Raw genomic sequence first — 22,962 nt, forward strand, 5'->3', positions numbered from 1 at the left:
GGGGGGGGGTGGGGGGGGGGGGGGGTGGGGGGGGGGGGGGGTGGGGGGGGGGGGGGGTGGGGGGGGGGGGGGGTGGGGGGGGGGGGGGGTGGGGGGGGGGGGGGGTGGGGGGGGGGGGGGGTGGGGGGGGGGGGGGGTGGGGGGGGGGGGGGGTGGGGGGGGGGGGGGGTGGGGGGGGGGGGGGGTGGGGGGGGGGGGGGGTGGGGGGGGGGGGGGGTGGGGGGGGGGGGGGGTGGGGGGGGGGGGGGGTGGGGGGGGGGGGGGGTGGGGGGGGGGGGGGGTGGGGGGGGGGGGGGGTGGGGGGGGGGGGGGGTGGGGGGGGGGGGGGGTGGGGGGGGGGGGGGGTGGGGGGGGGGGGGGGTGGGGGGGGGGGGGGGTGGGGGGGGGGGGGGGTGGGGGGGGGGGGGGGTGGGGGGGGGGGGGGGTGGGGGGGGGGGGGGGTGGGGGGGGGGGGGGGTGGGGGGGGGGGGGGGTGGGGGGGGGGGGGGGTGGGGGGGGGGGGGGGTGGGGGGGGGGGGGGGTGGGGGGGGGGGGGGGTGGGGGGGGGGGGGGGTGGGGGGGGGGGGGGGTGGGGGGGGGGGGGGGTGGGGGGGGGGGGGGGTGGGGGGGGGGGGGGGTGGGGGGGGGGGGGGGTGGGGGGGGGGGGGGGTGGGGGGGGGGGGGGGTGGGGGGGGGGGGGGGTGGGGGGGGGGGGGGGTGGGGGGGGGGGGGGGTGGGGGGGGGGGGGGGTGGGGGGGGGGGGGGGTGGGGGGGGGGGGGGGTGGGGGGGGGGGGGGGTGGGGGGGGGGGGGGGTGGGGGGGGGGGGGGGTGGGGGGGGGGGGGGGTGGGGGGGGGGGGGGGTGGGGGGGGGGGGGGGTGGGGGGGGGGGGGGGTGGGGGGGGGGGGGGGTGGGGGGGGGGGGGGGTGGGGGGGGGGGGGGGTGGGGGGGGGGGGGGGTGGGGGGGGGGGGGGGTGGGGGGGGGGGGGGGTGGGGGGGGGGGGGGGTGGGGGGGGGGGGGGGTGGGGGGGGGGGGGGGTGGGGGGGGGGGGGGGTGGGGGGGGGGGGGGGTGGGGGGGGGGGGGGGTGGGGGGGGGGGGGGGTGGGGGGGGGGGGGGGTGGGGGGGGGGGGGGGTGGGGGGGGGGGGGGGTGGGGGGGGGGGGGGGTGGGGGGGGGGGGGGGTGGGGGGGGGGGGGGGTGGGGGGGGGGGGGGGTGGGGGGGGGGGGGGGTGGGGGGGGGGGGGGGTGGGGGGGGGGGGGGGTGGGGGGGGGGGGGGGTGGGGGGGGGGGGGGGTGGGGGGGGGGGGGGGTGGGGGGGGGGGGGGGTGGGGGGGGGGGGGGGTGGGGGGGGGGGGGGGTGGGGGGGGGGGGGGGTGGGGGGGGGGGGGGGTGGGGGGGGGGGGGGGTGGGGGGGGGGGGGGGTGGGGGGGGGGGGGGGTGGGGGGGGGGGGGGGTGGGGGGGGGGGGGGGTGGGGGGGGGGGGGGGTGGGGGGGGGGGGGGGTGGGGGGGGGGGGGGGTGGGGGGGGGGGGGGGTGGGGGGGGGGGGGGGTGGGGGGGGGGGGGGGTGGGGGGGGGGGGGGGTGGGGGGGGGGGGGGGTGGGGGGGGGGGGGGGTGGGGGGGGGGGGGGGTGGGGGGGGGGGGGGGTGGGGGGGGGGGGGGGTGGGGGGGGGGGGGGGTGGGGGGGGGGGGGGGTGGGGGGGGGGGGGGGTGGGGGGGGGGGGGGGTGGGGGGGGGGGGGGGTGGGGGGGGGGGGGGGTGGGGGGGGGGGGGGGTGGGGGGGGGGGGGGGTGGGGGGGGGGGGGGGTGGGGGGGGGGGGGGGTGGGGGGGGGGGGGGGTGGGGGGGGGGGGGGGTGGGGGGGGGGGGGGGTGGGGGGGGGGGGGGGTGGGGGGGGGGGGGGGTGGGGGGGGGGGGGGGTGGGGGGGGGGGGGGGTGGGGGGGGGGGGGGGTGGGGGGGGGGGGGGGTGGGGGGGGGGGGGGGTGGGGGGGGGGGGGGGTGGGGGGGGGGGGGGGTGGGGGGGGGGGGGGGTGGGGGGGGGGGGGGGTGGGGGGGGGGGGGGGTGGGGGGGGGGGGGGGTGGGGGGGGGGGGGGGTGGGGGGGGGGGGGGGTGGGGGGGGGGGGGGGTGGGGGGGGGGGGGGGTGGGGGGGGGGGGGGGTGGGGGGGGGGGGGGGTGGGGGGGGGGGGGGGTGGGGGGGGGGGGGGGTGGGGGGGGGGGGGGGTGGGGGGGGGGGGGGGTGGGGGGGGGGGGGGGTGGGGGGGGGGGGGGGTGGGGGGGGGGGGGGGTGGGGGGGGGGGGGGGTGGGGGGGGGGGGGGGTGGGGGGGGGGGGGGGTGGGGGGGGGGGGGGGTGGGGGGGGGGGGGGGTGGGGGGGGGGGGGGGTGGGGGGGGGGGGGGGTGGGGGGGGGGGGGGGTGGGGGGGGGGGGGGGTGGGGGGGGGGGGGGGTGGGGGGGGGGGGGGGTGGGGGGGGGGGGGGGTGGGGGGGGGGGGGGGTGGGGGGGGGGGGGGGTGGGGGGGGGGGGGGGTGGGGGGGGGGGGGGGTGGGGGGGGGGGGGGGTGGGGGGGGGGGGGGGTGGGGGGGGGGGGGGGTGGGGGGGGGGGGGGGTGGGGGGGGGGGGGGGTGGGGGGGGGGGGGGGTGGGGGGGGGGGGGGGTGGGGGGGGGGGGGGGTGGGGGGGGGGGGGGGTGGGGGGGGGGGGGGGTGGGGGGGGGGGGGGGTGGGGGGGGGGGGGGGTGGGGGGGGGGGGGGGTGGGGGGGGGGGGGGGTGGGGGGGGGGGGGGGTGGGGGGGGGGGGGGGTGGGGGGGGGGGGGGGTGGGGGGGGGGGGGGGTGGGGGGGGGGGGGGGTGGGGGGGGGGGGGGGTGGGGGGGGGGGGGGGTGGGGGGGGGGGGGGGTGGGGGGGGGGGGGGGTGGGGGGGGGGGGGGGTGGGGGGGGGGGGGGGTGGGGGGGGGGGGGGGTGGGGGGGGGGGGGGGTGGGGGGGGGGGGGGGTGGGGGGGGGGGGGGGTGGGGGGGGGGGGGGGTGGGGGGGGGGGGGGGTGGGGGGGGGGGGGGGTGGGGGGGGGGGGGGGTGGGGGGGGGGGGGGGTGGGGGGGGGGGGGGGTGGGGGGGGGGGGGGGTGGGGGGGGGGGGGGGTGGGGGGGGGGGGGGGTGGGGGGGGGGGGGGGTGGGGGGGGGGGGGGGTGGGGGGGGGGGGGGGTGGGGGGGGGGGGGGGTGGGGGGGGGGGGGGGTGGGGGGGGGGGGGGGTGGGGGGGGGGGGGGGTGGGGGGGGGGGGGGGTGGGGGGGGGGGGGGGTGGGGGGGGGGGGGTGTGGGGGGGGGGGGGGGTGGGGGGGGGGGGGGGTGGGGGGGGGGGGGGGTGGGGGGGGGGGGGGGTTGTGGGGGGGGGGGGTGGGGGGGGGGGGGGGTGGGGGGGGGGGGGGGTGGGGGGGGGGGGGTGGGGGGGGGGGGGGGTGGGGGGGGGGGGGGGTGGGGGGGGGGGGGTGGTTTTCTTAAAAGGGCAATGTTCCAAAGATTGCTTAAGGTTTAAGCAATCTTTGGAGCATTGCCCTTTTAAGAAAACCATAGAGAAAGGCTGCTGGAGAGGCAGCTTCCCTGAAGCCAAGGCAAGCCTCAGAGCCTGCGGGTAAAAGGGAAAAAAGAATGAGTTAGTGAGGGGGCCGGCAGAGAAGGCTGCAGGAGAGAGCAAAGAGGGGAGAGGAGGAATGCCACACGAGAATTACCAGTAAGTGGGACCCACGCATAACTCGAGGGAAGCATTTTTCAGCCTTTAAAAAAGGGTTGAAAAACTTGACTTCTACGCGAGTATATATGGTACTACAAAATTTTCTGTCTTCACATCTCTGTCTAGCTTCTTAAACAATACAGTCAAAAAGAATGTTTACTTTGACGGGCTGAGAAAACAGTCACTGTTCAGCCTTACTTCTTTCTGCTCCAGGGTGAATCTTGGAGCCAGCCTCCAGTCTAAAGGACAGAAATGACACTGGAAAGAAATCCAGCCCAATGCTTCCAAACAGCCTCACATTCAATGCTTGACAAAGATTCTCAAAGTCCACCACAGCATTCAGAACTGAAGCACAGAGGACAGGAGAGAGCCCTTGGGGACCCTGTGGCATGTGTCCAGAAGAGGTCCCCTAGCCCCACTTCTGGGACTCACCAGCCAGATATGACAAGAGCCACCAAACGATGATGCCTCCCAATAATTACCATCATGGCATAGAAATACACCACCGTATAGGGAATTCATAAGAGACACAAGGGACACTCTGCCCCACATGTCTTTCCTCAAAGCGACTGAAGCAGCTGCTGAAGTCGTGCCCGCGGGGTCGCAAGGAAGAGGCGAGACGTGGAGATATCATCTGGTGGAGAGAGCCAGCAGCAGGAAGCGGGATCCGTGATCCTAGCAACTCTGTCGTGTGCCAGTCCCTTGCACCTTTTATTAGGGTTTCATTAGGGGGCGTGTAAAGGGGTCGGATAGGCGGGAGAGCGGGAGATCATCATGTGATGCATGATCTCATCGGGCTGCTACGTGCAGGAGGAAGCATCCGCGTCTGGGTCTAATCCTCACCTGAGGGCAAGAGCCCTTTTGTTCCTTTGTATGGGACACCTGGTGACCGCGAGTCAGGCAGTTCATGACCCGTGACTCACGGGGAAACGGGGGTTGGGGGAGCGTGTGTGCCCAGAAGGCCGTAGCCGGTACCGGCATTCTACAGTTCTGCTGGGTTCGCGGGCTCACCCCTACAGCTGCAACTCGAAATCCCACCCAAGAGGATTCATTCACAAAAGGAGAACTCCAAAGCATTCTGACAATTACAAAAAAGCTAATGAGCCCTTTGGGGGAGGGCGGTTTATAAATATAATAAATAATAATAATAATAATACTTTGGCACACAACCACCAAGGTCACATGTATCATTTACCAGGAATATGGCTTCCAGAAGAGAAATCTTTAGGAGGCACTGCAAGGCCTGCTTGCTTGCAAGGGGTTGTGCGGGTGGTTAAAGAGCAGGTACCTTTTAAAAGAGCGACACAGGAGAGAAGAGGGCATTGCTGTTTTATTTTGATTTCGTTTATTCAAAGACGTGCATGTAGTACATAGACTTTTAGGAAGTAAAGTATAGGAATGTTCTATTTGAGGTAATCAATATTCAATAAACATATAATACAATAAAGAGTGAATACTTATCATCCAGTCCGTTCTATTACAAAGTCAATTCATTCATGTGTAAAAACCTCATGAATGACGTCCCCATCCGGGAATAGCCGAACAGATCAAAGTGAATGCGCATGGAGTCGCAATAGATGACTTTCATATGGCGTAATAAAGTTAACCTTTGCTGGTAAATGGGCTGTAGTCTTTGTAAACTTGTGTGCAATCAACGTAACGATGATTCCAAAAGGCACACACGATCGGCTATCAAATTAACGTCTCAATAGGACTCAGCAGACTCCTCCGCTCGAAGTGAATTCCAGCGGCTAAGGTCGCACAGTAGTTCAGCCGACACTAAATCTTGGCAAATGGTCAAGCCACGATGAGAATAAGCAGCATCCTGAAATGCATAGGGTTGGCAAATTCTTCTGCTGGAAATCTTCCCAGGCGGCCAACTTTTACACAACCGGTGCGTACTCTCAATCATGCAGTCAAGGTCGCAATTAAGACAAACAGCAAAACGCTAAGCGCTGGATGGCGTTTTCGACTCTGCCTCAGTGCCGTATTAATAAAGTGCTTAGGAAAAACTTATGTATATATCTGCAATATAGATCACTCAAAAGCATAGACTTTTAGACATAACTAGCGGGCCCTGCCACGCGTTGCTGTGGCTCAGTCTGGTGAGGTGGAAAAGAAAGAAAAGGGGAAGCGAACGGTTCGAACATGTATCATTGCACAATGCTTGCAAGGGAGGGGAGGGGCAAGGGGCCCCTCGCTCCCCTCCCTCTCTCCCGTTCCCTTGCATGGCACCCCGCCCCATCCCTCCCTAACGTTTCCCTTCCTCTGCTAGGGTGGGTGGGCCATGTCTAGGTGGCTGGCCCTGTCCCTTTCACTCCCTTCCCTTGCAGGCGAATTACCTAACTTAAAACACACTGGGAGGCATGAGCTACGTTTTGTCAGAGCGTTTGGTCCAGCAAATCCCCAGACCCTCCCTCACCTTCCCCTTCCTCCGCTAGGGTGGGTGGGTCATGTCCAGATTGCGGGCCCCATCCCTTTCACTCCAGATGGCAGCAATTTTCAAGGAAGGCATGGTTGGTTCTGGAGGGTTTTCCGGGCTGTGTGGCTGTGGTCTGGTAGATTTTGTTCCTAACGTTTCGCCTGCATCTGTGGCTGGCATCTTCAGAGGTGTATCACAGAGAAAAGGTTGTTTCTTACTGGGTCTAAGTGAGAAGGGAAAGTTTAGTGTGGTATATTGTCCATGTCCCAGGGTGGGGAACCGATCATTAACTGTTTGGATGGAACTTGCTATGCAAAGGTGTGGTTGAGTGCATTGTATTGCAGGTGGGGTTATCAGTCCATTGTTTAAGTACTGGGAGCCAGGCCCTGCTAATCTTCAAAGTCTCTTCTTTCTTATTGAAATTGTCCTGGTGTTTGTGAATTTCAATGGCCTCCCTGTGCAGTCTGACATAGTAGGCTTCTGAATTGTCCAGAATTTAAGAATTGCTTAACACATGTTCTGCAACTGCAGATTTTTCAGGATGGTTAAGCCAACAGTGTCTTCCGTGTTCCTTAATACAGGTCTGAATGCTGCGTTTTGTGGTTCCTATGTAGACCTTTCCACAGCTACAGGGTATGCGATATACTCCTGCAGAAGTGAGGGGGTCTCTCTTGTCCTTTGCTGAGCGTAGCATCTGCTGTATTTTCCTGGTGGGTTTGAAAATGGTTTTGTAGGTAATGCTTTTTCATCAGTTTCCCTATTTGATCTGTGATTCCCTTGATGTATGGTAGAAATATTTTTCCTGCGGTAGACTGTTTCTCCTTAGTCCTCTTGGTTTCTCTTGGTCTTAAAGCTCTTCTGATTTCTGTTGTGGAGCAGCCATTAGCCTGCAGAGCCCAGTCTAGATGGTTGATTTCATCAGGGAGGAGATGAGGTTCAGAGATTCGTTTTGCACAATCTGTCAGAGTTTTGATTATGCCCTTTTTCTGTTGTGGATGATGGTTGGAGTTTTTATGTAGACACCAGTCTCTGTGTGTCGGTTTTCTGTATACTGTGTGGCCCAGTTGGTGGTTGGGTCTGCGAAAGACCAAGACATCTAAAAAAGGCAGTTTCCCTTCTTTTTCAGTCTCTATGGTAAATTGTATGTTTGGGTGGATGCTGTTAAGGTGGTTCAGAAAATTCAGCAGTTCCTCCTCACCATGGCTCCAGATTGTAAAAGTGTCATCCACAAATCGGAACCAAGTTGCAGATTTCCTGGGTGCTGTGTTGAGGGCTTCTTTCTCAAAATGTTCCATGTAAAAATTGGCTATCACTGGGCTGAGGGGGCTTCCCATGGCCACCCCATCGGTCTGCTCATAATAATCATTGTCCCCTTGGAAGTAGCTGGTTGTTAGGCAGTGTTGAAATAAAGCAGTGATGTCATCTGGAAACATTTGGCTGATGAGTGCAAGTGTGTCTTTCACTGGAACTTTGGTGAACAGTGAGACATTAAAGCTGATAAGTCTGTCGCTAGGGTTGAGATGGAGATTGCTAATTTTTTCGATGAAGTGGGCTGAGTCTTTAACATAATGCGCTGTGTGTCCAATGTGGCTTTGTAACTGTGAAGTCAAGAATTTTGCCAGTTCATATGTGGGGGAACCAATCGCACTCACAATAGGTCTGAGTGGGATGGATTCCTTGTGGATTTTGGGGAGTCCATATAACCGGGGTGGAAGCGCTTCTGACTTGCAGAGTCGTTGGCATGTGTCTGGTTGAATGGAGGAGCTCTTAATCAATGTGATGGTTTGGCGAGTGAGTTTCTTGGTTGGGTCTTGTTTCAGTTTTTTGTATGTTGTGGGATCCAGGAGTTCTCTGATTTTTTCTTTATATTGTTCAGTCTTCATGATTACTGTTGCATTTCCCTTGTCTGCTGGAAGGATGATGATTTCTGGATCTGAGCTGAGATTCTTAATAGCATTTCTTTTCTTTCGTGTAATATTAGTGGGGGGAAGTTTTGCTTTTCGCAATATTCTTGCTGTTTCTCCTCTTAGTCCCTCTGCTGTTTGTGTGGCTGGCAATGTCTTTCTCCATTTTTCTGTAGGTGAGGTTGTCAATTTTGTCCCAGTCCTGGCTTCTCATTTTTTGACTGATGTGGATGAGGAGAAGTAGTAACACCTTGTCTATGGCTGCAAGTTCTTTGCGGGTGGTGTGAATTCTCTCACGTACTAATGCACATTCCAGGGGTCATATATACGGTTAGCCTGTGGGGATTTGAAAGTCCTTATTACTTTGAGAAAGGCTGGAATAGTCTGGAATAGTCTGGAATAGAAGGCATGTTTGTTTCCCTTGTATCAGAGGGTGTTTGTAAGGAATTCCATAGAGCAGAAATAAAAGGCTTTTTTGGTTGAAAGACCGTTTATTCAGACATCTTAGAAAGCTCACGTACACGACGTGACAGGAATGGGGTCTCCCGCCAGAACCACAGGTTATAACCTTCCCCATCCCATCCCCCTCCCGGTTTCACCAGTCCCATTCTCATGGGAACGGAATTCTCATCTCTCTCTGTGAGATAAGGCCTCCAACAGAGTGGTTGCTGCGGACTCTGGCCCATCGCCAGAGTCTTGGAATCCAGTCAAGGCCAAGCGGCTGTGCTGAGAATCAACACCACTGAAACCTTTACACTCTGCTTCCCCTAAGAAAAACTTCTCCCCCCCTGGTTTGTGCGGAAAGGTACGATGGAAAGCAGAAATAAGGGAGGGGGCGTTAATATTTTCTGAATACACCCATTGATTATACCCAGAGGAATACCCCACCCAGGAAACCAAGTATTGCAAGCGGTTGCGATTAAAGCGAGAGTCCAGGATGGCGTCAATTTCGTAATGCTTGTGGCCATCAATTATAGTCGGCGGGGGTATCTCCGGAGGGTCGTGCCAGGCATCGGAAGCGGGAGCCTCCTTGAGCAAACTGGAATGAAAGACAGGATGGATATTACTTAAAGAATTAGGCAGATCCAACCGGGCAGTAACATCATTAATCACTTTTGTAATTCTAAAAGGTCCCACGAATTTTTTGCCCAGTTTTGAGAATTTATGTACGTCTCTGAGATTCTTGGTAGACAAATAGACCCAAGCCCCAACATGCAAAGGAAAATCAGAACGATGTTTATCCGCCTGGAACTTTTGGGAATCTTTAGCTTGCTGCAAGGCAGTTTGAACCGTTTTCCACCCCTCAGCCAGAGATGAAATCCACTGCTGGAATTCTGGAGGATGCAGCGCCTCCGCGGGTAGTTGGGGCAATGGTGGGAAGGAGCGACCAGATACAATTTCGAAAGGGGTTTTTTGCGTGCTGCTATGAACGGCATTGTTGTAGGCATATTCTGCAAATGGAATTAACTCGCACCAGTTGTCTTGGTGATAGTTGGTGTAACAACGTAAATACTGTTCGAGAGTTCTGTTCGTTCTCTCCGACTCACCATCACTTTGAACGTGGTAGGGGGCGGCAATCGCCGGGGTGGCCCCCAACAAGCCCAGGAAAGCTTTCCAAAATTTGGAAATGAATTGAGGCCCGCGGTCGGACACCACCTTGATGGGGGAGGAGTGTAGACGATATATATGTTGAATGAACAGTCGCGCCAATTTAGGAGCGGAGGGAATGGAGGTGCAGGGGATGAAATGGGCTTGTTTGGAGAACAGGTCCACCACCACCCACAAGACTGTGTTTCCCTGGCTCTCTGGTAAATCCGTAATAAAATCCATTGAGATGACTTCCCAGGGGCGGGAGGCAACCGGGAGAGGTTTTAACAGTCCATGGGGCTTTCCCGGAATGAATTTTGGCTGCGCACGAACAGGGCACCCATTAATATAAGTCTCAATATCTTTTACATGGCGCGCCACCAGAACTGTCGGCGGGCTAAAATGCAGCTGCCTTGAGAAAGCCAAAATGTCCAGCCGAAGCTGGCATCATGGCAGGCTTCAAGAACCTGCTTACTTAAGGGGGGGAGGCACATACCAAATACCTCCCCGCTTCCAAACACCACCATCCACTAAGCTTAGCAGCTGGGAGTCGCCTTCATCCGCTGGTAGCTCATGGAGACCCGCCTCCTCGAGTTCCCGCAGGAAGGGGGAGACAATGCTGGGAACGGGCGATGGAGGAGGAGCGGAAGTCTGAGATCGAGTGACGGCCAGCCCCAGCTGGGAGGGGGAGAGGACAGTGCGCGGGATGTCTCGTAATGGAGCTCCACCCCCCTCCCCGGGAAGGCGCGACAGCGCATCCGCCAGTTTATTGGTTTTTCCGGGGAAAAAATGAACAGTGAAAGAAAAACGGGAAAAGAAATCGGCCCAACGTAGTTGTTTTGCAGACATTCTGAGAGGGGTGGCTAGGGCGGCCAAGTTCTTGTGATCCGACCAAACCTGGAAGGGGTGTTTAGCCCCCTCAAGCCAGTGGCGCCAAGTGGAAAGTGCTACCTTGATAGCAGCAGTCTCTTTATCCCCCACGGTCCAGTTGAGTTCTGGGCCGGAGAATTTTTTTGACAAATAAGCACACGGAACAAGCCTACCATCTTTATTTCTCTGCATACTTCCCGAACCTAAGCCTCATGCTCCTCAATGGTTTGTGAATAAATTAAGACATCATCTAAGTACTCAACTACTCCTTTATATAATAAGTCATGCAAAACTTCATTGATGAGGGCCATGAACGCGCCGGGTGCCCCTGCTAACCCGAATGGCATTATTAAGTATTCATACTGTCCAAATTTAGTATTAAATGCTGTCAAATGTTCGTAGCCTTCTGCAATTCTGACTCTGTAGTATGCTTCTCTCAAATCCAACTTAGTAAAAATCCGTCCCTTGCCCAATGCATCTAAGAGGTCCTTGATTAAGGGCAAAGGGTATTTATTAGACATGGAAACAGCATTTAACCCTCGGTAATCAGTACAAAGTCTTAAAGACCCGTCCTTTTTCTTTACAAACAGGACAGGAGCGGCGTGCGTATGTTTGGTAGCTCGTCGTATGAATCCTCGAGCAAGGTTTTTATCTAAGAAGGCACGGAGCTCTTTCTCTTCGCTGGAGCTCATACGATAGATTCTACCCTTGGGTAGTTGAGCCCCGGGCTGTAATATGATTTTGCAGTCAGTGTCCCTATGGGGGGGCAACTGATCACATTCCTGTTCTTGAAACACTCTGGTTAAGTCCTGGTAAGCTTGTGGAACGTCTGTGGAATTAAAAGTCATTGGGGTGTGCACAGCCGAAGAAACCAGGGGTTTTATGTCATTGGGTGGTGTTTTTTCCTCCCAATTCATATGCTCTCCACAGGGGACTACCAGTGCGAATTCTAGAATCCGGCCCTTCCAAATAATATTTGGCCCATGTAACAATAACCATGGCATGCTCCAGGACAATGGAACAAGCGTTTGGCCACTGGAGCAAGTATGAAACTAATCTTCTTCCCAATGGTCAGCGAACGAACGGCTAGCTAATCAGGTTGGCGCTTTAAATCGAGCCGGGCCCTTGGCTCCGAGCTGGCTGCCAGCTCCCATTTGTGTGAAACGGTATGGGCTTTACTAGGGGAATTCGGTCTAAACCGAGCTCTTCAGCCACTTGGGGCCGCATTAAACAATGGGAGCAGCCAGAATCAACGAGGGCTGAGGCTAGAATACGTGTATGCTTAGCGGGGTTGGCCAGAACCGCTTGAACCGTAATGGGGGCGCTGCCTTCACTCACCGCATCTGGAGTAGGACCCATATCCATGGGTGCTGATGAAAGGCAAACTGCTACTTCCCCCTCCTCGGGATCATCTTCGGTAACAGCTTTAGACGAGCCCGCTGGAGGAGGACCGGATCTCCGCGGTGGCTTGGCAGAGGGGGTGCGTGGGGTCGAAGTGGTGGGCTTCTGTTTTTTCGGGCAGTTGGCAGCCAGATGGCCTGGCCCCCCGCAATAGAGGCACAATCCCAAACGTCGACGGCGTTCGGAGGTGGTTTCAGTAGAGACGGCTGGGCTTGGTTTGCGAGCCGCAGAGGTGGCCGTAGCGGGCTTCGGGCGTGGACGCCCCCCGGAGCGAGCGTAATCCAAACGAGCCGCGACTTGCGATCCCAATTCGATCCATTCTGAAGCGCACGGTGCTGGATGCGGATGAGAAGCACCGCTCGGGTTTGATGTCGATTGCATCAAAAAAAAGTATTCACATTTCCCCATGCGTTCAGGCCACTATTACCAGGGGAGTCGAAAGCAGCCGCCGCATCGAAATTGACCGAGCGAATGACTCAGCAAAAGGGCGGTTGCCCCGCTGAATAGCTTGTATGGTACGGATGGGGTCATTTTCAGCGTCCGGAGCTTGGAAGCGAGCCCGTAAGGCTTGAAGAAATGCCGCCACTGTGCGAGTGCATCATCCGGCCTGTAGCTCAAAAAAAAGAAAGTTACTAAACCAGTCAGCAGCCAATTCCCATCCAGGACAGAACCGATGTCCCGTGATCTTTTCACGCTCAGATCGATATAAGTCATCAAACTCCTCCATATGTGCATCGAAAGTTGTGGTGGATGAAGTAGGGGAGCTTAGAAGCGGTCCCATCGAAATGGGTGGCAGGGATCGGGGCCTGTAATACCCTCTCTCCACGGCCCCTTGGATTCCGCTGGGGCTGCGGTTGCACAGGTTGAGGCGGCGGAGCAGGCAAGAGCAGGAATCGGGTGGAGGTGGGAGGCATCGGACCTGCATGCCGCTGGCCCTCTTTGGAGAGCAGGCCCCTTGGGAGGCTGCAGGTGCGCGAAAGTAGCAGGACCTAGAAGCTGCCAAGCCCCATGAGAGGGCAGTGGCGTTGGGCGCCAGGGGGGGTAACGCGTGTAGGCACCAACTCGCATCCTATCTCCGGGCTAAGCTTCTTTTCAGCCGCCCTGTTCCAAGGCAGCTAATTCCCTCTCCTTGCGAGTCAAGGCATCTTGATGCGCATGCAAGGCTGCTTTCTCACGCTCCAGTTTAGCTAGTTCGTCTCGTTGAATGGCTGCAGTCAGTTCACTTTGCGTTCGAATGGCCTTAATGCCTTCGCGTTGACGTTCCAGGTCCATTTTAGAATGTTCCAGGACCTTATCATGGATCGATAAATCCTGCAGATACTGCCGTTGCAACGCGTCTTTGGCTCGGTCCAGTTCGAGTTGGATGTCCTTGCGCTGTTGTTCACAGTCTCTTTGCAGGTTTTCGCGATCCTTTTGCAGCTGTTCCCGTTCCTCCTCCCATAGCTGGCGTTCACGGGCCCATGCCTCTTGGGCATCTCGCAGTCGGGCCACCTCCTCATCCCAGCTTTCTTTGGACGGGAGGGGGAATAAATCCGGGTGGGGAGTCAGGCTTTCTTCGGATTCCTCCTCATCGGAGGGCAACACCTCGAGTCCACCGATGGCTCCACGGGGCGCCTCTTGTGCATCAGCTACCCTTAATCCGGGGTCTGGAGGGCCCGATTGGGAGCCGGCACGGAAACCCCTCCCAATCACCGATCCCGACAAAGTCCCGGTATCAGCTGCGGTCTTGGGACGGGCCCCGGTGCTATGCCACTGTGGATTCTTGGGAGCATCATCAAAATACGAGTCAAGGAACCGTTCAATTGACTCCTGGGTTGCCGCATGAAAAGTGGTCAGGACCCCATCTCCTCCGTGACAGGTTGCATCTGAGGTTTGTAATCCACACGATAACGGGTAGAGATCCGATCCACAGGCGCACGATCCATAGACAGCGCCCCAAACGACTCATGCAAATCCTCATGATCGTTTCCGCGTCCCTCATCTGTAAGGAATTCCATAGACGCAGAAATAAAAGGCTTTTGGGAGTAAAAGTCCATTTATTAAGACATCTTAGAAAGCTCAAGTACACGCAGTGGCAGGAATGGCACTTCCCGCCAGAAGCACAGGTTATAACACCATTCACCCCATCCCCCCTTCCTGCTTCCCATGGGAACGGAGTCTTTAATCTCCCCGCCAAAGATAGCAAAGTCTCCGGCCGATGAATCTGGCCTATCGCCTCGAAGCTGTGTGGAACAACGCACTCAAGGTTACTTCGGCACTATCAACACCATTGAATCTCTTTACACTCTGCCTCCCCTAAAGAAGACCCCCCTTTCCCCAGGTTTGTGCGGAAAGGCGGTGGAAAGCAGAAATAAGGGTGGGGCTTCAATATTTTCGAATAAACCCATTGATTATACCCAGAGGGAATATCCCACCCAAGAGACTAAATATTGCAAGCGCTATGCATTAAAGCGAGAGTCCAGGATAGCGCCAATTTCAGAGTGCTTGTGGCCATCAATAATAGTCGCGGGGGCCTCCTCCGGGCGGGTTTCCAGTACAGGCATCGGAAGCTGGAGAGCCCTTTGAGCAAGCTGGAATGGAAGACAGGATGGATGTTACTAAGAGAGTTAGGCAAATCTAAGCTGGCAGTGACATCATTAATCACTTTAGTAATCTGAAAAAGGTCCCACAAATCTCTTTGCCAAGTTTGGAATATTTATGCACGCCTCTGAGATTTTTTTGTAGATAAATACACCCAGGAGCCCACACGCGAGGAAAATCCTCGAAGCCGTGTTTATCCGCTTGCAGTTTTGGGAGTCCTTTGCTTGTTGTAAGGCGGTTCTGATCCGACTTCCATCCCTCGCTAGGATGAAATCCATTGTTGAAATTCTGGGGGGTCCAAAGCTGCTGGCGCGGTAGTTGTGGGTAACGGGCTGGAAGGAGCCACTTCAGACACAATTTCAAAGGGGGGGTTTTGTACTACTATGAACCGCATTGTTGTAGGCGATTCGCGAACGGAATAAGCTCGCGACTCAATTGTCTTGGTGGTAGTTATGTAACAACGCAAATACTGCTCTAGGGTTCTGTTCGCTCTTCTCCGCCTCATTACTTTGAACGGTAGGGCGGCGAGCCGGGCTGCCCCCAACAACCCTTAAAACGCTTTCCAGAACTTTGAGATGAATTGGGGTCAGCGGTCGGAGACCACCTTAACGGGGCGGAATGGAGACGGTAAACATGTTGGAATAAACAGCCGCGGCTAACTTAGGAGGGATGGAAGCACATGGAATAAATGGGCTTGCTTAGAGAATAAGTCTACCACTCACCCATAAAACCGCGGTTGCCATGACTTTCGGCAAATCTGTAATAAAAATCCATGGAGATGACTTCCCAAGGGCGGAGGCTACCGAGAGGTTTCAATAGTCCATGGGCTTTCCGATGGTTTTGGCTTCTGCACAAACCGAGCAGCCTTTTAATGTATGCCTCATCGTCTTTATGCGATTGCGCCACCACCAACCGCTCAAGGGCTAAATGCAGAGTTTTCTAAAAGCCAAAATGTCCAGCCGAACGGGCATCGGCAAGCTTCAAGAACCTGCTTGAGGGGAGGCACGCATCAACATTCCCCTCCGCCAAACTCCATTCCCTCCAAACGCAATTGGGAGTCTCCTTCGCCGCTGAGGTTGCAGTTCTCGCCTCCCTCCAGTTCCCCGCAGGAAAGGAGAGACGCAGATCAGGAATGGGGGTGGAGGAGAAGTGGACGCTTGAGATCGGTGGACAGCCAACCCTAACTGGGAGGGGAAAGAACAGTGCGGAATGTCTCGTAAGGCAGCTCCACCCTCCCCGGTAGGCCGTAGAGCTGGCCAGCCAGTTTGTTGGTTTTCCAGGGAAAAATGGACTGTAAAAGAGAAACGAAAAAAGAAATCGGCCCAACAAAGTTGTTTTGGCGGACATCTTGAGGGGGGGGTGGAAAGAGCTGCCAGGTTTTATGATCCCACTAAACTTGAAAGGGGTGCTTAGCCCTCCAGCCAGTGGCTCTGGCGGAGAGTGCCACTTTACCACGCAGTCTCTTTGTCTCCTACAGTCCAGTTGAGTTCGCACCAGAGAATTTTTTTAGACAAATAAGCACACGGAACCAGCCTACCATCTTTATTTTCTGCAACAGGGCTGCCCCAAGTGCTTTTGTCCGGAGGCATCCACGGAACCACAAACGGAGATCTGGGTCAGGGTGCTTTAGGATAGGTTCGTGGTAAACGCAGATTTTAATAGTTGAAAGGCTGTTTGACATTCCTCAGACCAGGAAAGGGGCCCCCGGCTTACGACAGTGGATCTTTACCCTTAGTGCGTAAGAGGTCTGTGAGGGAGAGTCAGTTCAGCCACTGGGGTATAAAGTCACTTTATAGAAATTAGCAAAACCAAGAAACGACTGGAGTTCTTTATGCGTTGGTGGGGCAGGCCATTGAGGATCAAGGCCAATTTTAGCAGGATCCATTTTTGCTTTCCTCGGCTTAGATCCGTAACCCAGATAGTCAATGGAGGTCTGATGAAAACAGCATTTGGAGAGTTTGGCAAAGAGAGAGAGTTGTCAAGCAAGCCGCTTCAATACCTCTAACCAATGTTTCATGCTCTTCTATGGTTTGTGAGTAAATTAAAACGCCATCTAAGTATACAACAACCCTTTGTACAGTAAATCATGGAGAACTTCGCTGATAAGGGCCATAAAAGCCCGGGGCCCCACTCTAACTGAATGGCATTATTAAATATTCAAACTGTCCAAACTTTGTGTTAAACGCAGTCAGGTGTTCATAGCCTTCAGCAATTCTGACTCTTGCAGTAAGCTTCTCAAGTCCAATTTAAAATGCGCCCTTTTGCCGAAAAGTGCATCTAAAAGGTCCTTGATCAAAGGCAAAGGATATTTATTGACAGGGAGACCGCATTGAGACTTCGATAATCTGTGCAAAGTCAGAAGACTCCATCTTTCTTTTTGACAAAACAAACGGAGCAGCTGCAGTGTGTGTTTGGTGTAGCCCGGCCGTGATGAACCCGCGAGTAAGCAAGGTTCTTAATCCAAGAAGGCACGGTTCTTCTCTCATTGGGACTCATGCGATTCTACCTTTGGGTAGTTGTGCCCCTGGTTGTATGACAATTTTACAGTCAGTGTCTCTGTGGGTGGGCAACTGATCGCATTCCTGCTCCTGAAAAACTCTGGCCAGACTGGGCGATATGCAGGTGGATGCCAATAGAATCGAGCAAATCAATTGAGGAAGCCAGGAGGGGGGGTGTGTCAGGAGACGCTGGGTTTTCTCCCCAATTCATGTGGTTCACCGCAGGGAGGGTCAGTGAATTTGTGATCCGTTTCTTTCCAAATGAACTTTGGTTCATGTAACAAATAACCAAGGCATGCCTTAAAACTATGGATGCGTTTGATTACCGGCGCCAAAATAATAAAATCCACTTTTCTCCCTAATGGTCGGCGCGAACGAGAGGAGAACCGCCGTGTTTCTTTTGTACTGGGCTCGGATCCTTCGCTCCTCGAGGGGCTGGCCGTCCATTTGGGTGAGAATGGTATGGGCTTTAGCCAGGGGAATTCGGTCCAGACCTAGCTCTTCTGCGCCACCCAAATCGAGATCGATAAGCAGTGGGGAGCAGCCGAATCCACCAAGCGGTCGAGGCTGGGCTGTAATGCGAGTGTTTAGCGGGTTGGCCAGAAATGCTTGAACAGTACTGGGAGCCGCTGCTCTTCACTCACCGGGGCGGTTAGGAGTCGGGCCCATGTCTATGGGGGCTGAAGAAAGGCAAACAGCTGCTTCCCTCCTCTGGGTCGCCTTCGGTAACCGGGCTTTTAGAATCGAAAGCCTGTGGGAGGCGGCCCCACTCCGGCGTGCGGTGGTTTAAGGCGCAGGCAGCAGACGGAGTGCCGGAGCTGGAGCTGCTGGTTTTTGTTTCTTGGGACAGTTACGGCTAGATTGACCTGGCCTCCGCAAGAGTAAAGACACAACTCCAGTACCGGCGCGACGGCTGCTCAGAGTGTGGTTTCCGGTAGAGTGGCTGCGGCTTTGACTTTGGTGGACACAGTAGTGGTTTTGGGCGCATGCCTCCTTGACGCAAGCCGTGATTCCAAACGAGACGCCACTTTGGGACCCCCAACTGGATCCACCTAGCAATAGTACGAGGAACCTCGTAATTGAAAACACCGCTTTCATCGCAGGGCCGTTCACAGCGCATCCGAGAGAAGTATTCGCGATTTTACGCTGCTCAGGCCACTCAGGGAGAAGTCGAGCTAAGCCACGCATCTAAATTCACGGGCAAATTTTGCAAACGGGCGGTGTGTTGCCTTGCTGGATGGTTTTGATGGTGCGATAGCTTCACTTCTCGGCGCCTGATCTTTGAAAGCTGCCAGCTTCTTAAGGCTTGATGAACAGCTGGGCATCTGGTGGCGCAGAGTCCCTCATCCTGCAAATCCAAAGAAAGAGTCACGTAACCAAAGTCGGGTTGCTGCCCTCCATCCAGGACTGGAGCCGATGTCCCGTGATTTTTCGCTAAGGGCCAGACCGCATATAGCAATCATCATAGTCTTCCGGCAAGTGGGCATTGAGTTGCAAGATGAAGTAGTGGAAAGCTCTAGCTTGAAGGTCCCATCAAAACGTGGCTGGTATCGGGGCCGGGTAGAGTACTCCGCTCGTGACGGTTTCCTCTTGGCGCTCGCTGGGGAGGTGGTCTGCGCCGTGGGTTGAGCAGGCTGGGCAGGTACAGCTGCTGTAACGCTTTGAACTGGGCGCTATGCCGCTGGAGCGTGCTGCTTAAGTGGCAGGGACTCCAGGCACGCGGCCCCTGGCACCGCATGATCAGTAACAGCATAGACTCCAACTTGGGGCTTCCTGGTCTGCTGCCTCCCTTAGTTCTCTCCAACGCTAATACAGATCCCTCTCCCTTGGCAGTCATCGGCGATCCTGGTGCGCGATGCAAAGCAGCTTTTTTCGCTCCAATTTAGCCAGTTCGTCCCCGCTATAAGGGCTTCAGTGAGCTCACTTTATGCGGCAAGAGGAGCCTGAACGCCAGTTGCCGGGCGAAATCCAGTCTGGAATGTTCCAGGACTTTATCATGGACTGACAGGATTCTTAAGTATATTGTCGCTGGAGCTGCCTTGGCACGGTCCAACTCGAAGCTGGACTTCTTTATGCTGTTGTTCCCCGGTCCTCTGCAGGTTTCGCCTTTGCTGCAACTGTGCCCGCTCCTCCTCCCATAGCTGGCGCTCACGGTTCCATGCCGCTTTTGGGCATTCAAGGCGAAGTCGCCCTTAATTTTCATCCTCCCAGTCCTTCTCGATGGGAGAGGAAACCGTCCGCGCGAATGCAGGTTTCTTCGACTCTTCGCTCGCCTGGAAGTTTAGACATCGAGACAATCAGAGTCAGCCAGAAGCCACCGGGTGGCTTCCCCGAAGTAACTTTGGTGCGCATCGCTGGCCCGGATTAGGGTCCGACAGCTGCACGATACCCCTCCCAATTCCAGGCTTAGTCCCGTGTCCTTTTGACGGGCCCCAGTGCTGTGCCACGGTGGTTCCTTGGGAGCATCAACAAAATATTTGAAGTCCAGGAATCGCTCAATGACCTCCTGGGCTGCCGCGATGAAAGGTGGTCAAGCCCGGCTTCCTCCAAGCGACAGGTTGCATCTGAGGTTTGTAATCCACACCTAAACGGGTAGAGATCCATCCACAGGCGCCGATCCATAGACAGCTCTAAACGACTCATGGAAGTTCCTCATATCGCTTCGCCACGCCCTCGCTCCAACGGAGTAAAGGAAGACTCGCGGCTGATAAGAGGACGTGAAAAGAGCCACCAGCTTAGGCCCGCTTCTCCCAAGGCCGGTTCCTCCAGATCCAGAAGGAAAGGTCGAGCCCTCTTTGGGGCTACTCGCGACCTTCCGGCAGTAACATTCAACCTCTCCATCGCGAAGACACAAGAGGTCCACTGCACAGGAATATATAGATGAATTCAGGGATTCCGCCACAATGGGTGAATCTCCATAGACGAAATAAAAGGCTTTGGGAGTAAAAAGTCCATTTATTACATTATCTTAGAAAGCTCAAGTACACGCAGTGGCAGGAATGGCACTTCCCGCCAGAAGCACAGGTTATAACACCATTCACCCCATCCCCCCTTCCTGCTTCCCATGGGAACGGAGTCTTCATCTCCCGCGCAAAGATAAAGTCTCCGCCGATGCATCTGGCCCATCGCCCGGGCTGTGGAATGCACTCAAGGTTACTTCACCATCAACACCATTGAATCCTTTACAACGAAGTAAGGGAAGACTCGTGTTGAAACGAGGACGGGAGAGAGTTACCAGCGAGACCCGTTCTCCCGCTGGTTCCTCCAAATCAAGAAGGGAAGGCTCGGAACCCTCTATGGGGGCTACCGTGCCTTCCACAGTTTCAGGAATAGTCAACCTCTGCATGCCGGAACACCAGGGGTCCACTGATATTTAGAAGGAAGGTGAAGATTGTTTCCTGTCACAATGTAAGGAATTCCATAGAGCAGAAATAAAAGGCTTTATTGGTTGAAAGACCGGTTATTCAGACATCTTAGAAAGCTCACGTACACGACGTGACAGGAATGGGGTTTCCCGCCAGGACCACAGGTTATAACTTTCCCTGTCCCATCCCCCTCCAAGTTTCACCAGTCCCATTCTCATGGGAACGGAATTCTCATCTCTCTCTGTGAGATAAGGCCTCCAACAGAGTGGTTGCTGCGGACTCTGGCCCATCGCCAGAGTCTTGGAATCCAGTCAAGGCCAAGCGGCTGTGCTGAGAATCAACACCACTGAAACCTTTACACTGTTGCTTTGACAGCCAGCAGATGGCGCTGTTGCAGAACAGAACTGTGGTTCCAACTGTCACAGTTGTGGCAGATTCACAATAACGGCCACAGTTGTGACATGTACACAACAGGATGTGTGGAAACAGTATGCAAACCTGGTCGCACGTGAGTGCGACGTTGTGTGAAAATTTCAAAGCAATCGGTCCAGTAGTTTGGGAGTTCACTTGTCAGGAGAAAAACGAAAAACGAACTGTTAGATTTTTATATATATAGATAATGCAACAGTAATAGGGACACACGAGAAAGAAACATTAAGTGCTTTAAGAAAATGAAAATATTAAATACATATGATATACATGCGTGTATGTATATAATCCCATGCTGGCTCTTGACTTGCCCAGTATGACTTCTGTCTGCGACAGGCAGGAACCCATATGGGTAGCCCTGAACCATTAATGGGTGTCGTGGTTCACTCACCTTCCTCATCTAGCTTTGCCCAGCTGCCTTCCCTAGCATGTGTCTTTATGCCAGCGTTGGGGGCCTTTTCCCTCCCAGAAGCCAGCAGGAGGAGTGAGAGGTATCCAGGTGGGACTGAGCACCAGTAATTCTGGTTGCAAATGCCTTAACAGACCAGGTGCTCGGGAGCAACAGCCGCAGAAGGACATTGCTTTCACATCCTGCATGTGAGCTCCCAAAGGCACCTGGTGGGCCACTGCGAGTAGCAGAGAGCTGGACTAGATGGACTCTGGTCTGATCCAGCTGGCTTGTTCTTATGTTCTTATTGGATACAAAATAGAATACAAAGGAGTAAACCTGTAAAGAACCTCCAGTAAGCAAGTGAGAGTTGATTCCTTAAGATGAAGCATATGCATGCACATGAAACGAAGAATGGGGAAATGGTGCAAGGGAGGCCAATATTAAGTGCTCCAAGGTGAGGGAAAAAGCTGAGAATTGCAGTCTGTGCAACAGAATTCCAATGAGAGAGACAGAGAGGAAGTTACTGTCTCAAAGTTCAGTGATCAGAATTAGAAATGAAATCTGACTTGCTGAAGTGGGGAGGTTTTCAAGTCTGATTCTCTCCTCTGTGTGAGCTCTTTTTAAGATGGCTACTCTGACTGGATCTCTTTCCGCACTCTGAGCATTCAAAAGGTCTCTCATTTGTGTGAGTGTTTTGATGCTTTCAAAGAGTGCTTCTGTCACTGAATATGTTTCCACACTCTGAGCACCCAAAAGGTCTCTCCCCTGTGTGAATTCTTTGATGTTGTTGAACATGGCTACTCTGACTGAATCTATTTCCACACTCGTAGCATTCAAAGGGTCTCTCCTTTGTGAGTTCTGTGATGCTTATGAAGACTGCCTCTCTGACTGAATCTCTTTCCACACTCTGAGCATTCAAAAGGTCTCTCCCCTGTGTGAGTTCTTTGATGCTGCTGAAGTGTCCAACTCCGACTGAATCCCTTTCCACACTCTGAGCATTCAAAAGGTCTCTCCTTTGTGTGAGTTCTTTGATGATTTCGAAGAGTGCTTCTGTCATTGAATCTGTTTCCACACTCTGAGCACTCAAAAGGTCTCTCCCCTGTGTGAATTCTTTGATGTTGTTGAACATGGCTACTCTGACTGAATCTCTTTCCACACTCTGAGCATTCAAAAGGTCTCTCCTTTGTGTGAGTTCTTTGATGCTGTTGAAGATAGCCACTCTGGCTGAATCCCTTTCCACACTCGAAGCATTTAAAAGGTTTCTCCTTTGTGTGAGTTCTTTGATGCTTTTTAAGACTGCCACTGTAACTGAATCTGTTTCCACACTCTGAGCACTCAAAAGGTCTCTCTCCTGTGTGAATTATTTGATGCTTTTGAAGAATGCTTCTATAACTGAATCTCTTTCCACACTCTGAACATTCAAAAGGTCTCTCCCTCGTGTGCATTTTTTGGTGCATAAGAAGCTTTGATTTACAGCTGAAGAACCTTCTGCACCAAAAGCATTCATGTGCCCTCAGTATACTGTGCTTTGGAATACATATATTACCCTTTCTTCTACCTTTATAAGTCATTCCCATTTTTAAGCAGATTACTGGCTTCTCTCCTGAATGAGTCCTTTGGTGTTGAAAAAGATATGATTTTTGTAAAAAGCTCTTGCCAAAGTTTGAGCAGTTATAAGTTTTCTCAACTTGATGTGTTCTTTGATGCCTCTGCAGCTCTACACTGCAAAGAAAAGTCTTGCTACATTCCAAGCGTTGAGGGGTCTTCTTTCTACTGTGCATTTGCAAATGGATCTCATATTGGCTTGTATGTG

The 22,962-nt window shown here is 56.0% G+C and overlaps 2 protein-coding genes across 3 annotated transcripts in view; both read right to left on the reverse strand.

Moving 5' to 3' along the window:
• The window catches only part of LOC125429698 (zinc finger protein with KRAB and SCAN domains 7-like), a 157,809-nt gene that overhangs the window by 99,781 nt on the left and 35,066 nt on the right, over positions 1-22,962 (reverse strand). The gene's annotated exons all lie outside the window — the stretch shown is intronic.
• LOC125428836 (zinc finger protein 577-like) lies at positions 20,948-22,956 on the reverse strand. 2 transcript variants are annotated; one of them, XM_048489528.1, is made up of 3 exons: positions 22,476-22,956; positions 22,259-22,390; positions 20,948-21,840 (listed from the first exon to the last, which is right to left on the reverse strand). In XM_048489528.1, the coding sequence occupies exons 1-3, from the start codon at positions 22,928-22,930 to the stop codon at positions 21,678-21,680; spliced, it is 750 nt and encodes a 249-aa protein (XP_048345485.1). In that variant the 5' UTR covers positions 22,931-22,956; the 3' UTR covers positions 20,948-21,677. The 2 variants fall into 2 exon arrangements, 1 of the variants encoding a protein (XP_048345485.1); XR_007243874.1 differs by having other exon boundaries at positions 21,756-22,199; positions 22,285-22,390; positions 22,476-22,499.

The sequence above is a fragment of the Sphaerodactylus townsendi genome, linkage group LG03 (genome assembly GCF_021028975.2).
Source record: "Sphaerodactylus townsendi isolate TG3544 linkage group LG03, MPM_Stown_v2.3, whole genome shotgun sequence".
Classification (NCBI taxonomy): Eukaryota; Metazoa; Chordata; class Lepidosauria; order Squamata; family Sphaerodactylidae; genus Sphaerodactylus; species Sphaerodactylus townsendi.

Bases quoted from the DNA above. Each gene is read 5' to 3' on its own strand.
- LOC125428836 (XM_048489528.1), bottom strand. From the start codon at position 22,930: ATGCACAGTAGAAAGAAGACCCCTCAACGCTTGGAATGTAGCAAGACT. The intron at 22,391-22,475 runs GTGTGGAAACAG...AAATGCTTCGAG, and splicing joins AGACCTTTTGAGTGCTCAGA to TGTGGAAAGGGATTCAGCCA. The intron at 21,841-22,258 runs ATTCACACAGGG...AAGCATCAAAAC, and splicing joins ATGTTCAACAACATCAAAGA to ACTCACACAAATGAGAGACC.